The following is an 18,190-nucleotide window of genomic DNA, read 5'->3' on the forward strand; positions in this document are numbered from 1 at the left end:
CATGCCCCCAAAAAAACACTCCCAATTCACTCCAGAGATTGTGCCCCCTTATACTAAACATCATCCAAGAAGAGTCAGTGAAGTACAGAGAAAGAAACCCAGGGCTTCTGGTTTCAGTCCAGAGTTCTAGGTTTGATTTGGTCCCAACTGGCTGTGTGATATTGGAATGAGTCATCGCCCCTCTCTGCACCTCTGACTCCTCCAGTGTATGAGGGGGTCAAAGCCCTCAAAATCGGTTGTTCTGGGATTTCGCTATTATACCACCTGAGAGTTTATGGGACTCAAGAGTATGGAATCTTGTATTTCATAAACAAATTCTATAATCCTCAGGAAATAGCCCTGTTAATCAACAACCTAACTTAACATAGGAATAATAACCACTATCTCAGTCCCTACGATGTTTAGATACTATGCTAGATGCATGACATGTAGAATTGTTTATCTCCAATATCTCTATGAGGTGGGGGGAAGTATCCTATTTTACAAAAGAAGAAACTGAGGCTCAGAGAAAGAAGTGTCCAAGATCCCAAAGCTAGTATGTAAAGGACCTAAATTTAAACTTGGGTCTGCTGGCCTGACTAAAAAGCCCTGCTCTTTCTTTCTTTTATTATTTTTTTTAATTTTTTAAATTTTATTTATTTATTTATTTGAGACAGAGTCTCACTCTGTTGCCCAGGCTGGAGTGCAGTGGCGCAATCTCAACTCACCACAACTCAATTCTCCTGCCTCAGCCTCCTGAGTAGCTGGGATTACAGGCACCCACCACCACACCTGAAAGCCCTGCTGTTTCTACTGCATGATGTCGCAGAGCTTATGCCCTAGTTTACTTAGAAATGAGAGGTGATGCCAATCACAGTGACTGGTGAAATGCTTGGAATTTATCTTTGCTGCTTTAGATATTGCTGTGAGTTAGAGAGGGTGCTTCGGGAAATCTTGACATGGATGGCCCAAGTGTCTAAAGAGTTCTCTTCCCCTTTCAATGACAAAACAAAAAGTACAGAGTTGCTGGGAGCATTTACCCCAATAAGGAGAAGAGAGAGGGGAGCTGGCTGCTGCCACTCCCTTGTTCTGACTGTCACTTTCCTTTACTGTTTCTATTATTTTCCCCAGGGAGACCAGCCACCAGTATAATTGATCTACAAGAGCCTGACTCGTTTATGAGTTACAGAGAAATGAAGGGTGAAGGCACTTTGGACATAGAACTTTAGCTCTGAGAAGGAGCTTCAAAATATCTAGTGCAAACCTCTTTATTTCCCCAATAAGGAAATTAAGACCCAGAGAGGTTGGCTGAATGGTCATAAAGTCAGTGCAAACTAGAGCTGGGACTAGAACCTGGAGATCCTGGTCCTGGGGCCATATTCTGTGGCTGCTGTTTGGTGAACTAAACTTCTGATAGGTAAGAAGTGCGAGTTATGCTCATAAACAGGAAAAAAAAAATAGGTTTTACAAGGGGAGTATAAAAATGTCCTCCTTATTACTAGCACCTTAGTATAGGCTCCCTAGACCTGCTCCCCAGCTGTAGTGTAAAAATGGAAGGAGAAGGAAATGGCCCATTTTGTCGCAGTGCAAATCACTGTGGGAAATACTGGAGGCTTCAAAACTGTCTTTGGAGCAGGAACAAAACTATTTGTTGAAGCAAGTAAGTTCCATGAAATAACCTGACTTATATTACAGTTGAAGGACATCTGTTTTCATTGATTTTTTTTTTCTTTTTGGGGGGAAGGGCACATAGTTTTGTCTGCTAGTTAAATTAGAAGATAAATTGGCAATAATAATGTTGCACTGTACAGTATCCATGGGCATCACTCTTGCAGGAAACATGTATAATAACAGACAGTTAAGTGTGTATGGATAAAACTTCCCTAGGTCCTATCTGGAACTGAAACTCTGGAATTATATGAATAACTTTTTTAACTTGAATATTGGTGACACTTTTATATAATCCACTGTATACAAAGCAGAATCTTCAGTTGGGTTCTATCTTATTTGTTGTCATCTTCCAATGATCTTAGGAGAATTAAGGTTAAATAGTAAAATTAGATGCCCCCTACCACTTTGGCACATGCATGCAGATGTAGAAACACCCTTAGTAACTAACTTGCATGTGACTTGGCAATCCCAGGCTATGGCCCAGTGACAGGGTCCCATTTTGTACAGAGTTATATCAGAGTGTGAACACAGGCTTTCAGAAACTCGTATTCGGAACTGGCACACAACTTCTGGTCAGTCCAAGTAAGTCAAATCTGCAGAAGTGTGTAGCCCTATCCTCAATATTGGGCATATATAGATATAATTATTCTGGTCTATAATAGATTGTTATTACTACTATTTTGTTGTTATTAATCATAACAATGCTACTCATTTCAAATATACATTTTCTGCCATATTATTCTTTTTGCCTTTAAGGAGAATTATTCTCAAGATATCAGGAGAGAAATATTTGAATTTGCTTTGAGTCAAGTTTCTTATTTGTTCCTCAGTTCTCGCCTCTCTGCTGAGGGTCATATGAACCTCACGATGTTTCGGTTTTTATATTGCCTTCTTATTATCTCTCTTAGAAATGCTTCCTTGGTTTTTCCTTGCCTAAGCACTTAGATTTTGCAGCTCACATTTACCAAGAGTATATTTAGCTTTTAACCTCTCCCAAAACTGGCCTCCCTGTTCCAATAATTATGCACAATAAAAGTCAGTTCAATTCAGTAAATGATTATTGAGTATCATCAACAAACCAGGGAATCATAGTTGGTTTAAAAAGAAAGAAACAAAGAAAAGAATTTTTTAAACCCTAAGATAGGGCTCCTGATCTCAAGAACTTCCAGTCTTATCAGGGATACTAAGCACTCATAATAAAAGGTCTAATAACAATTTATATATGCATGTTCCAAGATAGGGGGGTGGGTTCCCTGATGGCTGGAGACAGGACAGGTATGACCATGCACAGTCCACATTCTTTGACAGAGAACACACATGATTCCCCCAACAGTGTTTCTGGAAAAGGAATTGAGTCTGTTCTGTGCTGAGATCTTTGACTTTCTTGAGGACAAAAGCCCCCTCGGCAGTTAGCATCCTTGAGCAGGGTGAGGAGAGAAACAGGAATGAGTCAGGCGTGAGTCACCCAAGACTCTCACTCAGCCCCGAGAGGATGCAGTGACTCTGAGTCATGCCAAGGCATGTTTTTAGCATGTGCCCCAGCACAGTGTGCATTTATGGCAAGGTGAAAAATACATTTTTGCATATGTCCACAGGAAAATGATACCTTCTTCTCAAGCATGGCAGATGAAGTAGGAAAATGCCCGCTTGCTCTCTGGTATCTTTAGAAATATTCACACCCACCCAGCCTATGTAGGATGCAATGTTTTTCATGAAGTTTTGTAAAGATTCTGTTTCTCCCAAAGAAGAAATAGCCAAAGCTGTGTTTGTTGATAGCTGTGATGAGGAAAATTAAGGCCAACAGGTAGCATTGGGGTCTGGTGCTGTTTATACCCTTTAGGGAGGTTCCTTCAAGTCCTCATACCACCCATTACAAGGAAAACTAGGATCCACCTTTCAGGGTTTCCAGATCTTAGAGCTACTGTGAAGGGGATGTGTCTTCAGAAAGGGGATGGGCAAAACCAGGATGTTTTTGTAATACACTTATATACTGTGACTATGGGAACAACAGACTCGCTTTTGGGAAGGGGACCCAAGTGGTGGTCATACCAAGTAAGTGAGCTGGGATCCTCCTGCACAAATGGCCACACCCACTCCCATCCCTACCCTCTGCTGGAGAGCCTCCTATTTCCAAGGGAGCGAGGAAAGGACATGCCATTCATCAATGCCATATCGAAGAACCTTAGGCGGCCACTGTCCCAAATCTTTGCCTGTCCTTGGTTTCCTTCACTCTCCCCTTCTTTCTGCATCTCCACTGAACACACTCCTGTTCTCATGTAAAGCTACTCCTGATCTTCCCTGAGGCTGGATTTCAGATTGAACAAAGGACCACAGAAGTGAGAGCTGGAGGGGACCATGGGAACATCTTGCTCATGTTGCACAGGGGCCTGACGCCAGGGTCTAGCATCTGTTCAAGACCATGCTGATGGTCAGTGCAGAGCAGTGGAGGGGCCCCAGTCCCTTACTCCCACCCTGAGTTTGGTGGAGCCACACAGCTCTTTGCTAAGTGACCCTCAAACCCAGTGTGAGATAAGCTGAGTGTTGGCAGTACCCTGCTAGGGAGACAAGCGCTGAGTTCATGCCCCAGCTCAGGACTGTGGCCCAGGCCATGACCTCCCTGGGCCTCCGTTTTCATATCTCTGAAGTAGACAGCATGGTCTCTGTTTCCTCCCATCTTTCAAAAATTCTATGGAAATTATTGTGACTTTTTTCTCTATAATTATAGGGTTTCACAGAGGCAGGGCCCCGTCTGAGTCAAGGTCATTAGAAATAAAGGAGTCCAAGGGCTTTGGATGCCTTGGCCTAATTCTGGGTGGTAAAGAGGGAAGGATGAAAGCACAAATCACAGAAAGTGCCTAAACCCTGCTTGGATTTAGTGTTGCCTCGGACAGGGATATGCAGAAATCCAACCCCTGGGTCTCCCATGGGAAGAAGACTAGGAGTGGGAAGTGCCAAAGACTCTGGAAAGGAAAAGAGAACAAGGAATACTTCGAGAAAAGGAGGTCAGAACAGCTTCAGCAAAATGTCACATAAAATTTTCTTTGCTCTCTGTCCTTGGAGCATTTTCAGAAGCTCCTTGCATCTGACTAAAGAGAAACAGAGCTAGACCCTCAGAATGTCTGCCCCAAGCAAACAGAATGTGGTGTTTGTATTAGGGTGCTGGGAGCAGACATGGGGAGTTGCTGCCCTGCTTCTCTGCTGATGGGAAGGTGGTATTTTCCCCTGGGTACATGGGGGCTGAAGAGCTCTCCAGTCCCCAGCCCCTGGCTCCCACCCCTAGGCGCTAGCACTCGGGGGCTCTAAGGACAGCAGTAGGAGACTTTCTACAACTCGGAGAGTATTCAGGAGGGTTTCCCAGGATGTTGCCCAATACCACGGGGCAATTGGTAGAGGGAGGTCACATGAAATAGGTTTTATCAAAGGCTCTCCTCACTGTGTGCATCAGGAGGAGGCTACGTACTTACATTTGGAAGAGGAACCAGTCTTATTGTTCATCCGTGTAAGTATTATAGAAATGATCAAGAGAAATTTTGCAGACAGATTATATTATGGAAGGATACCACAGTAGTGAGAGTTTGTGCTGTGATCTGTTCCATCATTAAAGGAGTCCTTTGTTGCCTGGAAGTAACTATCAGTGTCAGGTCTGATGAGATGATTGAGGCTGTGCCGGGCAAAGGTTTTGCACAATGGTTTCAGAGGACAAATCCCCGAGTTGTGAAAAAAGACTTCACTCTTGGTTAGGTTTCTAAAATAGAACTTTCTTCTTGGCACCCAAGGGGTCTACTCTGCCCCCTCACTCCTATGTCTCTTATGGCTGAGACTCTGTCACCACCTCCCCTAGAATCCATGAGATATCTTCCCCTGAATTAGAGCATACCAGCCAGGGTGCTGAGGCACTCTGTGGTACTGGAATGGGTGGTTCAGGGATGTGTTTCTGGGCTTCTGGCTGCAAGAAGCCTCATCCTTTCTCCTTGTGTAAAGCATTGCTGGGAATCATCCCATTATGAGCCACTATTTACTGAATGCCTGATATGTGCCAGTGGCCATTCTCTGTCTTTTATGTAATTCTCATTCAATGATTACATACATCCTAATAATAGGTAGCTGGTATTTTGCCCATTTTACAGGTGAGGAAACAGAGGCTTAGGATAAGTAACTTATCCAAGATTCTATAGCCCGGAGTGACAGAGCTAGAGTTTAACTCAAATCTATTTGACTCTAGGGCCTTGTTATTAACCGTGCCACCACCATGCCTACTGCGTTCTGTGAAGGAAGACCTCACACCTCCAAGGCCATCTGCTTGGTCTTTGGTTTGCCCATCCTGAGCCTTCTTACCATAGTGACCATGGCATGGTGACTCAGCACTTCCGAAGAGATCAGTAGAGCCATTGGGTTGGTGGCAGGATATAGCTATGGCAGGGAGGGAAGGAGAAACTTAGGGGGACTGTTTATTGGGCATGAAGTTAGAAAGAAAAATTTATCATCAAAACCATAGAATAGGCTGCTTAAAAGCTTTTCTCCCAAGAGAGAAGCTGTGAGTGTGTGAGGGTCATGGGCAGCTGCCCCCAGCTGGCAGAGGGCAGGATTTTGTATTGTGATGTACCAGGGTGTGGACACGGGCAGGAGAGCACTTACTTTTGGGAGTGGAACAAGACTCCAAGTGCAACCAAGTAAGTACCCAAACTGAGGCTCTGGCCAAAGACACAGAAAGCCCCTATTCTGCTTTCTCAGATGATGAATCTGTACCTCCTGAACTAATTTTTCATGTTTGTTTATGAGGCTTGAATATCTTGAAATTTTAATTCCTAGCCACTAGCTTAATAGTCTGTTTTCTATCAGTAGTATTTGCCAACGGGAATTGGCCATTTCATCATTGCAGAGACAGATTCCTTTGAGACAAAAGATCTTTATCAGAAAAGAAACTGTGACTGATTATGCCAAAAGATTGTTTTTTGTTACCATTTCGTTTTCATGAAAGGTGATGAATTATGCTTTCCAAAGACTCTGGGCATTGGACACACTTTCTCAAAACTGCACATCCAACTGAGAGACACAGGAAGAACTTAGAGCCTAAATAATGCCATCAAAATAATAAAAAGTTTGTAGAAAGGAACCATATAGAAGTTAAAGAAGAAATGAAATAGGCCTAATAAAAGAAGATAGCAGAACTGCATTAGAAATGAATGGAAATATTTAGAGGGTTTATGCATTCAACAAATATTTATTGGACAATTATTTTATTCCAAGCACTATGCTAAGTGTGAGGAAGGGAATGGGAGAGGAGGGAAGGGAAGGAAAGGAAAGAAAGTGGAGGAAGGACTGGGATGGAGGGAGGAAGGAAGGAAGGGAGGAAAAGAGGGAAGGAGGGAGGGTCTCTGCCATCCAGGAGCTCAGAGTGCAAACAGACAACTATAGCCCATTGTCACCATGTCATAGTGGAGGTACATGCAAGTTGCAATGGAAGTACAACAGAAGACAAGGCTAGCCTCCAATTCTCATTGCCTGGTACATACATACATCTTCCACTATCACATCTCTAGAGTTCTAGCAGCAAAAAAGAAAGAGGTCTAATGATAAATATATGAAGTCTGTCTCCACTTGAGAGACCACCCAAAAAAGATTTGTTCTAAGGAAACTTATCCCTATTAAGAGCAGAATCATCTTGGAAATATACAGTTCCAAGGTGTGTTAGAAAGGTGTGTACAAAAAGACCAAAAATTCACATTTGGAAAAAGGTGTTAAAGTTGCCATTGTTTCTAGTAGGAAAACCCTGCAAAGTGTTGGGGCAGCATAGATCCTGCATGTTGACGCCTGCATCTAACCTGCCCCGGAGCTGTTCTGACAGTGGCTGGAGCGTTTACTGCACAGTTGCCTCGGTGTTCAGCAATTGCCAAAATAAAATGAAGCTATTTCATGATGATTAGAAAGAAATAATCAGCATCAATGAGGCCTCTAATGCATCTTCAGGAGTGAGTAGGAGGAATTAAGACCTGGTGGTCTTAAGACAAGAGACTTTTCTCTCTTATCAGAGGAAGTTTGACTTGGGGGAGCCTGGAAAACAGGGACAGGAGATGGAGTGCCCCAGCCAGGCTGGTCCTGCCCAGGTTAGAGTTCTTGTAAAGCACCATCTGATTGTGTGTTTTCTGGTGGCTACGATAAGCTGATTTTTGGAGGAGGGACCAGGCTGGCTGTACACCCATGTGAGTATGACCCTGCAAGTGACCAGTGCAAAAAGAACTGACCACTTGTCTATGAGAAAACAGGTGATGATTTATAGCAAACTTGGGGATCTATTGAGAAGCACTCATTTTCCATTTCTACAAGCTCTCTTGGTGACATAAAATGTTCCCATTTCTCATACTAAACACAGAAGTGCCAAGAGCCAACTGAGTAAATGAAAATCTGAGCAGAATAATTTATAGAAACATAAAAAGAGTCCCAAATACTCAGTGCTTTCAAGCGAAGCTGATAATATCGGCACCAGATAATCTGAACATTCAGGAAATTAGCAAAGTGCCCTTGGGGGAAAGAGATGAGTTAATGGAAAACACAAATTCTCTTTTATTGCAGCAGGTAGCTAAATTCCCTGAATTGGCTAATAAACATGGTATGGGGATCCCTACTCATAGTATCTTCCTCTCTGGAGTTAGGAGAGTTTTCAACTTCCTCCTAAGGGTAAAAGTGGCCCAGACCCCTAACTGAAGGGCAAGTATACCACACGCAATTATAAGGTATAGAGGCAGCAGTGTATAGGGAGGCCCACAGACCTGGGGAAAATTCGGGCTCTACTCTCACCAGCTGTTTTCAATAAAGCCTCCACTTTCTCAACAGCAAAAGGACTGTAACTACATCATAATAATATGAGATAATGGCCAGAATGTAAAAAGTGATCAATAAGTAGTAGCTTTTCTAAAATCTTATTATAATTATTATTACTGAGGCTTTGCTTATACTAAGGTTTACACTATCATAAAGGGAAATGGGAATTGCTTCCGTGGGAAGCACCAAAGACCCAGTGAGCCTTTTAGAATGTTGCTCTGAGACCCCAGTGGGTCCCAGCAGGTTAGCATCAAGAAGGTTATCTCAAAGACCTTACCCACAGTGGGGGTACAGCAGTGCTTCCAAGATCATCTTTGGATCAGGGACCAGACTGAGCATCCGGCCAAGTAAGTAGAATGAAGCAGGAGAGCAAGGGAGGATGGACAACTATTTCTTCTTTGTCCAAAATGCCGACTTGAGCCCAGGTATTTTCCTCTGTGGGCTCCCAAATAGTTTCTTCCACCCATCCCCAGGAAATCCTCCCATCCAGCACTCAGTGTCCTGCAGACATCATCCTTAGGCTGGGACCTTAGGAACCATGAGGCAGGCGATGAGCAAGGACTCCTGAACCTTCCACAAACGTATCCAAGATACTGCTGCCTGGAATTGAGGTTTTTGTTCTACTGAATTCTTAGTTAATTGAAACCATATGAAATCACAACCTCAGCCCAGGGAACCACAGCAGAATGGAGCAGGAGGAGAACTGTACATATCAGAAGCAAAATTTCAGTGCAAAAGAGCAGAAGGTCTAACTCTTAGGAGTGTGATTCTCCTGCCTTGTGGGGGAGATCAGTGTTTCTCTTATTTAAGTAACAGGCAGGTCCTGTGAGTTTCTGCAATGGCGTCACCCGTGGTGTGAATACTGGAGGAACAATTGATAAACTCACATTTGGGAAAGGAACCCATGTGTTCATTATATCTGGTGAGTCATCCCAGGTGGCACCACTTGCAACCCCATGGGCCAGTGTCGCTAATCCTTTCTCTGGGGATATCACTTATTACCATGGTGAGGCTTGCTGAAGATGTTGTAACTAATTGTCTTACAGAGGTCTGGGAAGGGAAATGCATCACTATCTGTCTTGAATATTCATGTTTCTCTAGGTCAAACACATTAAAATTTGACTTTAATCATTCAATGGATATTGTAAAATGCCTTCTATGTGACTATCACTCTATAAAATGCTAGACTGAGTATGAAGTGTAAGATAGATTCCTGTCCGGTCCTCAAGTGGTATAAAAACTAGACAAAGGTACAGAACTGTTGTAAATTAAGCAGCCCGAAAACTGTTCTAGTATTGACCAGCTGATGATGTCAATGGACACAATAGAGATTCAGAGGGGATAGGGTGCTGGCTGAAAAGTTGGCCTAGATTGAGAAGTTTCATGTGGTACAAAGGATTCATTGAGCCCCAAAAGATGGATAAGATCTGTATGGGCAGAGAAAGGAGAGAAGGGGAGTTCTGGGCATAGGGAACAACAAGAAAGAAGGCATGATCTTGGGAATAATGAAGGCACATGCATTGTAGCCTAAGTATACATCTGATAATAAAATTGGTTGAAAAGTACTCAGAGAACATGTCTTTTTAGGCATGGAAAAAGGAAATACTAGAGCACGAGAATACAGAAATTAGGGCCGGGCCAGCCAGCCATTGGGAAACTGAGAATCCGATTTAGAGATGCAGACCAGAAGTGAAGGTGAGAGGAGCCAGCTACGGTGCTGCAGACCTCCCCTCTCCTTCCTCAGTGGGCTCTGAGAGGCATCATCCCACACCTTAGAGGAGGAGAAACCTAAGGGATTCTGTAATAGAGACACTGGGAGTGGTATGAAGGTGTTACCTCCCAGTAGCAATTTGGCAAAGGAACCAGAGTTTCCATTTCTCCCCGTACGTCTGCCCATGCCCACAGTTTCCTGATGCTCACTAGAACCTCAGTGGGACCCAGAGCCAGTGTCACTAATTCTGATTTCTGGGTCCCTAGTGCCCAACTACAGGGGACAGATTTAATGGTAAGGGAGCTTTCAAGCACTGCTGTGTCCCTAGGGACTTAAAGCACTAGAGCACATGTGCTTCTGCAGTTCATTTTGAATGTAAAGGACAGTTTAGGATCTAGAATAGCTGAACTTCCACATCAAAAAATTGGTTCCGTCTTGCCAAGCCTACCTTCTCATATCATCAGTGATGGGATGTGTTATTCTTACTAGGGTAGAATAGGATGTCTGTCCCCAAAGGGTTCTGGCAGGCAGACCCCTAAACACCTCCAAATTAAAAGTGGCAAAGAGATAAAGTTGAACTAGAGGTACATGGGGATAAAAAGTATAAAAGGTACATGGGATGAAAGTATAAAAAGGCTAAAAAAAACTCAGTACCTCTAACTCAGCCCCTGTTGCCATTTCTCGGAGTCTTGTGTTCCGTGGCATTGCGCTTCCTATACCAACAGTGTCCAGTAGAACTTTCTGTGGCAATGGAAATGTTCTGTCAATCTCCACTGTCCCACGCAATGGCCACCAGCTACATGTGGCTATTGAGCTCTTGAAATGAAGTTTCCATTTTTAATTGAAAACATTTTATTTCACATTGACTAATTTTCATTTCAACAGCCACATGTAGCTAGAGACTATTATACTAGACAGAGCAGCCTAGATCTTCTCCAGTCTGACACCCACTGGCCCCAGGACTTGAGTGAGTGTTTAACCAGGACTCAAAGTTGGGTTTCTGCCCCACAAAGCCGCCCACTTTCCCTGATCAGGGGCCACCAGATGCAGATTGGCTTGAGGATCAGCACTTGCAGACTCTTCTCTCCCCCTCTGCAGTGCTTCCCAAGACCCCCACTGATGACTAACAATCAGGGGGATGTGTTGGTGGAGCTAATGGCTTTCTGTCTGTCCCTTCCCAGCAAAGGAACTATGCCTTAGGGCCTTCACCCAGAGAGATGTCAGGCTGCCCAAGTATAAGGAGGTTGGAGGGAAGTAGGCAGAATCCTCTGGAGCCACAGCTCTGGATGTCTCTCCCCTCTGACCATGGAGCCCACCCCTGCTCCAGTGCTCCAGGGGCAGCCGCATGCTGCAGGCAACTCTGCCTCCACTCAGCATCCCAGGGGCTGATTTCTTTGGTTTTGGATCCAGCTGGATGTCGGCATTGCCGAGGCCACCATGGTTGGCTCACCAACTGTCGGGGAATCACCAGGGTCTGAGAAATCTTGTGTGCATGTGAGGAGCTGTGGGAGCAGAGAACCACTGGGTGGGAAATTCTAATCCCCACCCTGCTGGAAACTCTCTGGGTGGCCCCAACATGCTAATCCTCCGACAAACCTCTGCTTCCTCCTCAAAAGGCAGGAGGTCGGAAAGAATAAACAATGAGAGTCACATTAAAAACACAAAATCCTACGGAAACACTAAAGAGTGAGTCTCAGCACTAAGGAAAAGCCTCCAGCAGGTCCTGCTTTCTGAGGGTGAAGGATAGACGCTGTGGCCCTGCATGACTCACTAGCACTTTATCACAGCTATATTCTGCCAGGGCCAATGGCTCCAACTAACATTTGTTTGGTACTTTACAGTTTATTAAATAGATTTTTATATGGAGAAGCTCTCATTTCTTTCTCAGAAGAGCCTGGCTAGGAAGGTGGATGAGGCAACATATTCATTTTGCAGATGAAATTCCTGAGACGTAAGGAGCTGCTGTGACTTGCTCAAGGCCTTATATCGAGTAAACAGTAGTGCTGGGGCTTAGACGCAGGTGTTCTGATTTATAGTTCAAAACCTCTATCAATGAGAGGGAAATCTCCTGGTGATGTGATAGATTTCCCAACTTAATGCCAACATACCATAAACCTCCCATTCTGCTAATGCCCAGCTTAAGTTGGGGAGACCACTAGTTTGCTTTGCTCGGCCTTCTTTCCATGCCTGCCTTTGCTCTGCCAGAGTTATATTGCTGGGGTTTTGAAGAAGATCCTATTAAATAAAAGAATAAGCAATATCATTAAGTAGCCCTGCATTTCAGGTTTCCTTGAGTGGCAGGCCAGGCCTGGCAGTGAACGTTCACTGAAATCATGGCCTCTTGGCCAAGATTGATAGCTTGTGCCTGTCCCTGAGTCCCAGTCCATCAAAAACAGCTGGTTTCTAAAATGCTGTTTCCCATATAAAGCATGAGACCATGACTTGCCAGCCCCATGGAACCCCGTTCTTGTCCATCACTGGCATCTGGACTTCAGCCTGGGTTGGGGCAAAGAAGGAAATGAGATCATGTCCTAACCCTGATCCTCTTGTCCCACAGATATCCAGAACCCTGACCCTGCCGTGTACCAGCTGAGAGGCTCGAAATCCAATGACACCTCTGTCTGCCTATTCACTGATTTTGATTCTGTAATGAATGTGTCACAAAGCAAGGATTCTGACGTGCATATCACAGACAAAACTGTGCTAGACATGAGGTCTATGGACTTTAAGAGCAACGGTGCTGTGGCCTGGAGCAACAAATCCGATTTTGCATGTACAAGCGCCTTCAAGGACAGCGTTATTCCAGCAGACACCTTCTTCCCCGGCACAGGTAAGGGCGGCTTTGGTGCCTTCTCAGGCTGTTTCCTTGCTTCAGGAGTGGCCTGGTTCTGCCCAGAGCTCTGGTCAACGATGTCTAAAACTCCTCAGATTGGTGGTCTTGGCCTCATCAATTGCCACAAAACCCTCTTTTTACTGAGAAACAGTGAGCCTTGTCCTGGCAGTCCAGAGAATGACACGGGAAAAAAGCAGATGAAGAGAAGGTGGCAGGAGAGGGCACTGGGCCCAGCCTCAGTCTCTCCAACTGAGTTCCTACCTGCCTGCCTTTGCTCGGACTGTTTGCCCCTTACTGCTCTTCTACGCCTCATTTTAAAGCCCTTCTCCAAGTTGCCTCTCCTTATTTCTCCCTGTCTGCCAAAAAATCTTTCCCAGCTTACTAAGTCAATCTCATGCAGTCACTCATTAACCCACCAAGCACTGGTTGTGCCGGTACATGAATGCACCAGGTGCTGACGTGGAGGAATAAAAGTCAGATGAGGGGTCTGCCCAGAGGAAGCTCCATTCTAGTTAGGGGAGCCCATCTGTCAGCTGGGAAAAGTCCAGAAAACTTCAGATTGGAATGTGTTTTAACTCAGGGTTGAGAAAACAGCCACCTTCACGACAAAAGTCAGGGAAGGGCTCTCTGAAGAAATGCTACTTGAAGGTACCAAGCATACCAAGGGCAGGGAGAGGACCCTATAGAGGCCTGGGACAGGAGCTCAATGAGAAAGGAGAAGAGGAGCAGGCATGAGTTGAGTGAAGGAGGCAGGGCCAAGTCACAGGGCCTCCTAGGCCATGAGAGGGCAGACAGTATTCTAAGTATACCAGAAAGCTGTTGATCAGCTTCAAGCAGCGGAGGGACACCTAATTTGCTTATTTTATTTATTTTATTTTATTTTATTTTATTTTAAGACGGAGTTTTGCTCTTGTTGCCCAGGCTGGAGTGCAATGGCGCATCTCGGCTCACTGTAGCCTCCGCTTCCCAGGTTCAAGCGATTCTCCCACCTCAGCCTCCCGAGTAGCTGGGATTACAGGCTCCTACCACCACACCCAGCTAATTTTTTGTATTTTTTAGTAGAGACAGGGTTTCACTATGCTGGCCAGGCTGGTCTCAAACTCCTGACCTCAGGTGATCCACCCGCTTCAGCCTCCCAAAGTGGTGGGATTACAGGCGCGAGCCACCACACCCAGCCTGCTTTTCTTAAAGATCAATCTGAGTGCTGTATGGAGAGTGGGTTGTAAGCCAAGAGCAGAAGCAGAAAGGGAGCAGTTGCAGCAGAGAGATGATGGAGGCCTGGACAGGGTGGTGGCAGGGAGGTGACCAACACCATTCAGGTTTCAAAGGTAGAACCATGCAGGGATGAGAAAGCCAAGAGGGGATCAAGGAAGGCAGCTGGATTTTAGTCTGAGCAGCTAAGTCAATGATAGTGCCATTTTATTAAGATGAAACCAAGGAACAAATTTGGGGTACAAGGATCAAAACTTTTTGGAACACATGAAAGTACCTGTTTATACTCTTTACGGCCCTTGCCACTGTGTATGCCTCACTGCCTCCATTGGACTCCAGAATGAAGCCACGCAAGAGCAGGGTCTATGTGTGATGGCACCTGTGGCCTATGTAATGCAACATGTACTTTGCACAAACAGTATATATTGAGTAAATAGAAATGGTGTCCAGGAGCCAAGGTATCAGTCCTGCCAAGGCCAGGGGCCCTCCCTAGCATGTGCCCGGGTGCTGTAAGTTCCCTCCAGATCTCTCCACAAGTAAGCATGGAAAGGCTGTAGATGTTCACCTGCCCAAGAACTAGGAGGTCTGGGGTGGGAGAGTCAGCCTGCTCTGGATGCTGAAAGAATGTCTGTGTTTTTCCTTTCAGAAAGTGTCTGTGATGCCAACCTGGTTGAGAAAAGCTTTGAAACAGGTAAGACAGGGGTCTAGCCTGGGTTTGCACAGGGTTGCAGAAGTGATAAACCCGCAATAATCCTGTCTGGATGAGGGAGTGGGAAGAAATGAGTAGATGTGTGAATGAATGATGAGGAATGGAAACAGCAGTTCAAGACCTGCCCAGAGCTGGGTGGGGTCTCTCCTGAATCCCTCTCACAATCTCTGACTTTCCATTCTAAGCAGTTTGAGGATGAGTTTCTAGCTTCAATAGACCAAGGACTTTTTCCTAGGCCTCTGTATTCCTTACAACAGCTCCACTGTCAAGAGAGCCAGAGAGAGCTCCTGGGTGGCCCAGCTGTGAAATTTCTGACTCCCTTAGGGATAGCCCTAAACTAACCGGATCATCCTGAGGACAGTTTCACAGCCAAGAGGTTTTTCCTTCTTTCAAGAAAAGCAACAGGGCCGGGCGCGGTGGCTCAAGTCTGTAATCCCAGCACTTTGGGAGGCCGAGGCGGGTGGATCACGAGGTCAGGAGATCGAGACTATCCTGGCTAACACGGTGAAACTCCGTCTCTACTAAAAATACAAAAAAAAAAACTAGCCGGGCGTGGTGGCGGGCGCCTGTAGTCTCAGCTACTCAGGAGGCTGAGGCGGGAGAATGGCGTGAACCCGGGAGGCGGAGCTTGCAGTGAGCTGAGATCAGGCCACTGCACTCCAGCCTGGGAGCACAGCGAGACTCCGTCTCAAAAAAAAAAAAAAAAAAAGAAAAGCAACAGTCCTCACATAGGCTCTAGGCAATGGTCTTGTCTCTCAAGAACCCCCCACCACTCCTCACACCCACCCTGGGCCCATATTCATTTCCATTTGAGTTGTTCTTACTGAGTCATCTCTCCCGTGGTAGCGGAACTCACTAAGGGGCCCCTATGGACCCCAGGGATTGAAATGATAAATTCTGAGCAGCTACCCCATCCCCAGAAGGGCTCGGAAATAAAATAAGAGCCAAGTCTAGTTGGTGTTTTTGTCTTGAAACACAAAATACTGTTGGCCCTGGAAGAATGCACGAAATATGTTTGCAAGGGGATATGCACAGAAGCTGCAAGGGAGAGGCGATGCAGGAGCCGCAGGCTTCCCCCACCCAGCCTGCTCTGCCTTGGGGAAAACCATGGGTGTGTCCTGCAGACCATGCAGGCCTGGGACATGCAAGCCCATAACCGCTGTGGCCTCTTGGTTTTACAGATATGAACCTAAACTTTCAAAACCTGTCAGTGATTGGGTTCCGAATCCTCCTCCTGAAAGTGGCCGGGTTTAATCTGCTCATGACGCTGCGGCTGTGGTCCAGCTGAGGTGAGGGGCCTTGAAGCTGGGGAGTGGGGGTTAGGCACGCGGGTCTCTGGGTGCACCCTAAGCTCTGAGAGCAAGCCTCCCTGCAGGGTCTTGCTCTTAAGTCCAAAGCCTGAGTGAGCCCACCAAACTCTTCTATTTCTTCCTGTTACAAATTCCTCTTGTGCAATAACAATGGCCTGAAACACTATAAAACATGCTCATTTCAGCCACCTCAGTTGAACTTCTCCCCTATGAGGTAGGAAGAACAGAAATGAAGAAACTGAGGCCACACAGCTAATGAGTGGAAGAAGAGAGACACCCGTTTACACCGCATGCCTTGTGCTGTACTTCTCTCACCATGTGACCTAAAGGGACCCCCAAGGCCTCTCCTCATGTCCTCTCTCCCCATATGGCCCTCTTAGCTCAGTAGAAAGAAGACATTACACTCATATTATACCCTAATCCTGGCTAGAGTCTCCACGCCCTCCTCCCCCAGGGTCCCCAGTCATCTTGCTGACAACTGCATCCTGCTCCATCACCATCAAAAAAACTCCAGGCTAGGTGCGGGGCCTCACGCCTGTAATCCCACCACTTTGGGAGGCAGAGACAGGAGGAGCACAGGAGCTGGAGACCAGACTGGGCAACATAGGGAGACCCCGCCTCTACAAAAAGTGAAAAAATTAGCTGGGTGTGGTGGTGCACACCTGTAGTCCCAGTTACTTAAGAGGCGGAAATGGGATGATCGCTTGAACCCTGCAAGATCAAGACTGCAGTGAGTTGTGATCATGCCACTGCACTCCAGCCTGGAAGACAAAGCAAGATCCTGTCTCAAAAAAATAAAAAAATAAAAACTCCAGGGTCCATTTGCTCCTAGAACTCTACCACACAGCCCCAAACAGAGCCATCTCCATCACACCCCTAACAGTCCTGGGTCCTCCTCAGTGTCCAGCCTGACTTCTGTTCTTCCTCATTCCAGGTCTGCAGGATTGTAAGACAGCCTGTGCCCCCTCGTTCCTTCCTCTGCATCGCCCCTCCTCTCCCTCTCCAAGCAGAGGGGACTCTCCCACCCCCATGGAGGAGAAAGCTGCTACCACCTCTGTGCCCCCCGGCAATGCCACCAACTGGATCCTACCCAAATTTGTGATTAAGATTGCCGAAGAGCTGCCAAACACTGCTGCCACCCCCTCTGTTCCCTTATTGCTGCTTGTCACTGCCTGACATTCACAGCAGAGGCAAGGCTGCTGCAGCCGCCCCGGCTGTGCACATTCCCTCCCGCTCCCCAGAGACTGCCTCCACCATCCCACAGATAATGGATCCTCAGTGAGTTCTCTTGGGCTCTAGGTCCTGGAGAATGTTGTGAGGGGTTTATATTTTTTAAACAGGGTTCATAAAGAAATACATACTATTCTTCTTCTCAAGACATGGGGGGAAATTATCTCATTATCGAGGCCCTGCTATGCTGTGTATCTGGGTGTGTTGTATATCCTGCTGCCAATGGCTTCATTAAAATGGTTTGGAAGAGCAGAGACTGTGCCTCTGTTTGACTGGGTTTGGTTGCAGTCATTTTCTGCTTGCTGGTAATCACTAGCTGGGCAGAGAAAAACCAAGGCATTTGTCTATGATGCGGTCCAGGAAGCCTCATTCAACAAGCTGCCTAAGTCAACCTCTTCTTGGAATAACCTCTAAAAGCTTCCGCTTAGCAGGCTATGCTTGAGGGCCAGGAAAACCCACCTACCGGCTTGGGCCCCTTCTCTTCCACTCTCATGCCACGCCACGGGACCACCCATAACAGGAGCCCATACACATGGGTGGCAGTGACCTACAGCAGACAGGGACCACACAGCAAGTGTCCCCAAAATGCCACCCACGTCTCCTGCCCTTCAGGAGCATTTCCTTTGCCTCTCCTCTCAGACTGGGTTTCCACTGAAACTGCATTGTCTCACAAATTCATGGCTGGGGACCACCTACCACTCTGCTGCCTGGCCCAG

General features: G+C 46.1%; 1 gene segment (V, D, J or C); it reads left to right on the plus strand.

The window, feature by feature from the left end:
• LOC112629366 overlaps positions 1-17,726 on the plus strand; it is a 772,346-nt gene extending 754,620 nt beyond the window's left edge. Inside the window, 4 exon segments of the C gene segment in view lie at positions 12,738-13,010; positions 14,872-14,916; positions 16,116-16,223; positions 17,179-17,726. Coding sequence covers positions 12,738-13,010; positions 14,872-14,916; positions 16,116-16,222 — 425 coding nt within the window.
• The last annotated feature ends 464 nt before the right edge of the window (positions 17,727-18,190 follow it).

The sequence above is a fragment of the Theropithecus gelada genome, chromosome 7b, assembly GCF_003255815.1.
Source record: "Theropithecus gelada isolate Dixy chromosome 7b, Tgel_1.0, whole genome shotgun sequence".
Classification (NCBI taxonomy): Eukaryota; Metazoa; Chordata; class Mammalia; order Primates; family Cercopithecidae; genus Theropithecus; species Theropithecus gelada.